At 33.2% G+C, this 6,390-nt stretch overlaps 1 protein-coding gene across 1 annotated transcript; it reads left to right on the top strand.

Annotated features, from left to right (window-relative positions):
- Positions 1 to 1,616: 1,616 nt before the first annotated feature.
- On the top strand, positions 1,617 to 4,572 carry LOC145091771 (abscisic acid 8'-hydroxylase CYP707A2-like). Its single transcript, XM_079029561.1, has 7 exons — positions 1,617 to 1,916; positions 1,993 to 2,314; positions 2,408 to 2,797; positions 3,027 to 3,189; positions 3,284 to 3,390; positions 3,714 to 3,832; positions 3,987 to 4,572. Exons 1-7 carry the CDS (start codon positions 1,714 to 1,716, stop codon positions 4,084 to 4,086), a joined length of 1,404 nt encoding a protein of 467 aa, XP_078885687.1. The 5' UTR covers positions 1,617 to 1,713; the 3' UTR covers positions 4,087 to 4,572.
- Positions 4,573 to 6,390: the final 1,818 nt, after the last annotated feature.

Genomic DNA, 6,390 nt, shown 5'->3' with positions numbered 1-6,390 from the left:
TTCCCCGCTTCTTACGGATAATTTCATATTTTTAGATTTTTCAGAAAATACGATAAATGGCTTCTTGCTTCGCCCCATCCTTGTACTTTCTTATGAACTATAAAACCTTCAATCTAAACATGGAAAAAACATCATTGAGACTCGAGTATTACAACTACAAACCTCCATAACATGAAACCTTCCAATATATAATTTGGTGAGCGCACCAGTCAAATACTAAATTTAGAAACCTGGTGTTACACCCCGACTTTAGACCTAGCCCTAGTAGATATTAATATATAAAAATAATACAAAACATATATTTTCAATACTAAAATTTGATCCATGTAACCAAATTCATTAGTAATTATTTTGTTGAAATTATATTTTTCCCTCTTCATTTATCTAATTTAACCTCGTTTATAAAATTTTCTCCTTGGTTTATCTGTAGTTACCTCAAGTATCATTCTGACAATTTTTTCTCTATTTGATTTTCCATATATGTATTTATATTTGGTAGAAATTTTGTTTATAGTTTTAATGCAATCTACAAATATTTTTTTGTTTTTTTTTAATATTTAAACTTGTATCGGTAAAATTGAAATTTAAATTATTTTTACGTAAAAATTCATATTAAAATAGAAAAAATAAATCTTTGATTTTCTGTTGGGATTCCCGGTCCTCGTTAGAGGCAAGGTTGTTGATTAATTTATATTTCCCGATGAAGATGATGATGTGGATGAGAATGAGGTTGATGATTCAGAGATGAAGATGGGGATTGAAGTTCCTGATATTTTCCGACCCGTTTCCCTCTCTAGATAGATATGATGAAAAAACATATGTAAGATCTATTGTTGTAGTGAAGGTAATGTACTTAAGAGCACCTTCTAGGCTTCCATATAGTGAGTGAGATCAACGGTAGGTGGTTCGGACTTCGGTGGCTTCACGCTATGAGCTTGCATGCCTACTCTAGAATCTTATTATTTATTAACATACTTATTTGGTAAGATAAATGATTTTTTTTAATGTCCATATATATGATTTAATGATGAACAAAGAACCAGCCTTTTTAGTATGATATTGGCGGCTGTGGGAAGGTTTAAGAGATACTAAGTTGGAAGGAGTGAAGTGAATTTGAAAAAAAAAAAAAAAAAAAAAAAAAAAAAAAAAAGACCCAAACATTTATAATACAGTGTGCAAGAAGCGTATATTGATTATTATTGTTGAAGTGGTACGGAGTGGGTTTGATTGGTAGGGTAGGGACGGGGCCGTTTGATCATAATGAATAGATGGTCAAGTCAATCCAATTCCTCTTCCTATTCCAATTCCAATTCCGATTCCCCCCTTCCTCGCATCTCTCACGCCCTTTCTGCATTCTAACTGTCATGCCCCCACTCCCTCTTACCTCTACCTCTATTTTGTATGTTAGTTTCATCTTATAATTTTTTTTTTTTTAAATGGTTTTATTGATTATTAAAAAAAAAGTAAATGAAAAAAAAGATAAACTCATGGACACATCTGCAATAGTAGTTACCTAGCTCCTTCACCACCCATCCCCATCCCCAACCCCATTCCTTTCCCTGTTAGATGAGCTGGAGAGCAAGATTCCGTGTGAGTGTATTTAGCTGTAATGGTGCACCCTTCCCCTTCCGAAGCTTACTTATATATACCTTCGCTTCCTCCCTCCCACTTTCTATCAAAACACCATCAACCTAAATAACAAAGGGATTAACAATGGAACTCATTACCTTCGTCTTCTGCTCTTCTTTCTTTATCCTTCTTTCAACTCTCTTTCTCTTCAAATCTTTCTTCACCTCCGCAGCTCGCCGGAAAAACCTCCCTCTTCCTCCCGGAACACTCGGTTGGCCTTATATTGGCGAGACCTTCCAACTCTACTCGCAAAACCCAAATGTCTTCTTCGCTTCCAAAGTCAAAAAGTTAGTTTCATTTTCAAATTTCATCACTCGTAGTTAATTTCTGTAAATTTGTTTACTGATTGAGATTTTGTTGCAGGTATGGTTCGATCTTTAAAACCCATGTTTTGGGTTGTCGGTGTGTCATGATTTCAAGCCCGGCGGCTGCTAAGCTTGTGCTTGTTACCAAATCTCATCTTTTTAAGCCTACATTCCCTGCTAGCAAAGAGAGAATGCTCGGAAAACAAGCAATTTTTTTCCACCAAGGTGATTACCATTCCAAATTGAGACGTCTTGTTCTCCGAGCATTCACCCATGAATCCATCAAAAACATCATCCCTGATATCGAATCCATCGCCGTCCAATCACTCCGAGGATGGGAAGACCAACAACTCATCAACACTTTTCAGGAAATGAAAACAGTAAGTGAAGTCAATAATACTCAATACAGGAGGTGTAACTCACACTCTGTTTTACTCTGTTTTCTGATCATCATCTTATCTATATATTTGCAGTTCACATTCAATGTTGCATTGCTTTCAATTTTCGGGAAAGATGAGGTGCTATACAGAGAGGATCTCAAGAGATGTTATTACATTCTTGAAAAAGGGTACAATTCGATGCCGGTTAATCTTCCCGGAACACTCTTCAACAAATCAATGAAGGCGAGGAGGGAATTAGCACAGATCCTGGCGAAGATTCTTTCTTTGAGAAGGGAAAGCAACAAAGAAGAACATAAGGATTTATTGGCTTCGTTCATGGAAGAGAAAGAAGGCCTCACCGACGAACAAATCGCCGACAACATCATCGGCGTCATCTTCGCCGCCAGGGACACCACCGCTAGTGTCTTGACATGGATCGTCAAGTACTTGGCTGAAAATCCCACTGTCCTACAAGCTGTCACTGTAAGAAATCTTCTCTTTTTAGTGTTTAGCATTATAAGAAATCTCACATTAAAATAATTGATCCCTAAACGCCAATATCAAAAAGTTGAATCTTTTTTCAAAACCATTTATTTATTTACCATTCTTTTTTCTGAAGATATTAGAAAGTTGAAAATGGCAAGTTGACATTAACATATTAGTTTAGCCCATAATTTAGTTTGTAATTAATATTAAATGTTTGACTTTTTAGGAAGAACAAGAGGAGATAATGAAGGGGAAAGATGACAAGGCTTTGACTTGGGCAGATACCAAGAAAATGCCCATAACTTCAAGAGTCATTCAAGAGACCCTCCGAGTTGCTTCTATCTTGTCTTTTACCTTCAGAGAAGCTGTCGAAGATGTTGAATTTGAAGGTTTGTTTATTGTAATTAGTTTTTGTTTACTTAATATTTGATTAAATACTTTTAAATCGTTTTATTCTAATATTTTAAATTTGTTTTCTCTCAGGGTACCTTATTCCAAAAGGATGGAAGGTATTGCCACTCTTTAGAAACATCCACCATAGTCCCGAAAACTTCACGGAGCCAGAGAAGTTTGACCCGTCAAGATTCGAGGTAAATATCTAAAATTGTAATTACTTAGGGGGTGTTTGGCTTAACTTTTCAAAATCCAAAAGTCCTTTTTAAAAAAGTTACAAAATATTAGGATTTCCTGACATTTCCAAAAAGTATTTTTTCCTTGTATAAAAACACCAAAAGCGCTTTTAAAATTGGTTTGCCAATCATTTTTTTTTTCTTTTCCAAAAATGACTTTTGGATGTAAAATGCTAAAACAAACACCCCCTTAGTTGAATTAACTGAAAAACAAATTAAGAAGTAGTATCTTTTATTTGGTAAAAATGGGAAAATGATTTGGTAAATCTTTAATGATTTGGCAGGTGGCACCAAAGCCCAATACATTTATGCCATTTGGCAATGGGACCCACTCATGTCCAGGAAACGAGCTAGCCAAGTTGGAGATACTAGTGCTTATACATCATATGACCACAAAGTACAGGTTGGTGAAATCTAGCCAATCCTTCAAATCATTTATTTACCATAAAAAGGTCTTCATTTCATGGGCAAAACCTAAAAATAATTGCTAAAAATGGAAATATTTCAAGAACTACAAATATATTAAACTGATCATGGAATTTTTCTATTTTCTGCAGATGGTCGATGGTTGGCCCACAAAATGAAATTCATTATGCCCCATTTGCCCTTCCCCAAAATGGCTTGCCCATAAGACTCTTTCCCAAGAAACAACTGTAAAGATGACAAGAGGAAAACAAGAGACCTTAAGGTTCATGGATTGGGCATGTTTCCAAATCGTGAGAAGGGGTATTTCGATATGGAGATTGATTGGGGTTTAAGAAGAAGACAAATCAAAGAAACTTACTATTTTTAGAATATATAACAATGATGTTTGACTGATTTAGTCAAAGAAGAAAAGAAAAAGGATAAAAGAACCGTTTTGAGGAGAAGGAAATTATGGCCAAGGCATAAAGAGGACTCTAAAGGACACCAAATTGTACATAAAGAGTTTCCTTAAACAAATAAGAAGAAAAGAGAAAAAGATTCTTGATGATTTTGTAATGAATAGGAGGCTAGGGGGAACGTGGTTTATTGTAGCATAGTTAGGTCATACCTTTTTAACGTATTTAGGTAAAACTACTAAGTCAGGAGATGTTATTGACTTTTCTTTTATTGTATAAGTCCGTAAGGCAATATTAATAAAATCTTGTTATTATTTTACAACTTTTGTTGATCAATATATAAATTGTGTATGAAATAATTGTGTTATAAAGTAATATTTTATAGCATGTATTAACTACTTATTGCTAAAAGTGTTTACTCAATTGTATACTGTGATACTACTTATTTCAACTGTTGTCTAACTTGATATTTTGGTATATTAATTAAAAAAGTTCATAATCTTCTATTGGATTTGTTGATTGATATCATGTGTCGAAGATATAAAAGGCGGAATGGAGTTTAATATGACAGATCATCGACAATGTATATCTGGTCATGGTCAATCTTGATGCCTGTGATGACAAACTTCACCATCCATCCATCCAAAAACAACATTAGTTTGTTTGTTTTAAATCAACTGATTTTATTTTGATTTATCATGGGAAAAATCAAATTGTGTTAAATTGCTCATTGTATATTTGTACCTTCTATCTACAGCTTAACTCTCCTTTGTTGGAAAATTGGTTTTAACGAATTACAAAAAAATAGATTTTCTCATTTTTAGCATGAAATTGGAACCCAAAAACATTATTAAAATATATAAACAGTTATATGTTTATGTTCTCTTACATGATATCTTCGTTTTGGTATATCACACATCCAAAACATATTAAAAATGAATATGAAATTAATCTTTAAAGTGAAGATATTAGAAGATAAACAAAATGAGTTTAATGGTTTATTTTATCCCATGTGGATTGGAGAATGAAAATAAAGTTGGTTTATAATTATAAAAAGTTTTAAATTTTATAAGACTTATAGAACTAAAGCTTTTTCTTACGTGCAAATGCAAACCAAATTGCCTTGTTTTTTACTGAATTTGTGTGAGAGTGCACGTGTTATGGGTACGAATGTACCATTAATTAACAGAAAAGTCAACGACCTTTATATAAATATTTTTTTCTTTTAATAACCGATATTATAATTAATAGTCGGTTTTAAAATTGTATTATGACAATATTAAACATAATTATCCTTAATTAAACATATTTTAGGTTTTAGTTTTTCTTGAATGACCAAAATATATTCATTGCTGAGGATTTTGTAGGGTACCTTCATAAGGTTTAAAGTTTAGACCATATGAATTTTTTACTTTTAACACTCCACCAAGGACTCAAATTGTGCAATTTTAACATGTTGAAGAATAATTGTTTAGATTGATCAAGCAACCTTAACCTTATCTTTTATTTTATTTTTAATTCAGACCCTATGAATTTTTTACTTTTAACACCACACCAAGGACCCAAATCGTGCAATTTTAACATGTTAAAGAATAATTGTTTAGATTGATCAAGCAACCTTAACTTTATCTTTTATTTCATTTTCAATTCGTTTTCATTGATTCTTTATTGTCAATTCTTCATAATTAAAATATCCACTAATTAAACAAATAAAAGCATTTGTAAAGGACAATCAAAGTAACCAATGAAAATTATAAACTACAATGACTTCAAAGCTAACGTGGAAGGTTTAGATGTGGCTGCGGAGGAAAGAGCACTCATTGATGAAGAAAAGGCGTTAAAACTAAAAATTCTTGAACTTGAGGACCTATATAGGCTCGACTTACAACAACGAGCCAAGATCAAATGGCTCACCGATGGGGACGAGAACACCAAATTCTACCACAATTTCCTAAAAAATTAAAGGCAAAAAAAAGATACTATTTAGGGTCTCATGGTAATGGGAATTGGGTATCAGATACAAATTCTCGAAAAGTGGAAGCACTATGTTTTTTTTGACGAAAAATTCAGAGAAACTCAGACTGTTAGGCCCTTTCTCCTCAACTAAAACTTTAGACGCCTCTCCCCGGAAGACATCGCT

Source organism: Lactuca serriola, chromosome 3, assembly GCF_051521515.1.
Source record: "Lactuca serriola cultivar US96UC23 chromosome 3, Lser_US96UC23_V15, whole genome shotgun sequence".
NCBI classification, from domain to species: domain Eukaryota; kingdom Viridiplantae; phylum Streptophyta; class Magnoliopsida; order Asterales; family Asteraceae; genus Lactuca; species Lactuca serriola.
The sequence above is the reverse complement of the archived record's forward strand: the minus strand, read 5'-3'. Positions and strand labels throughout refer to the sequence as shown.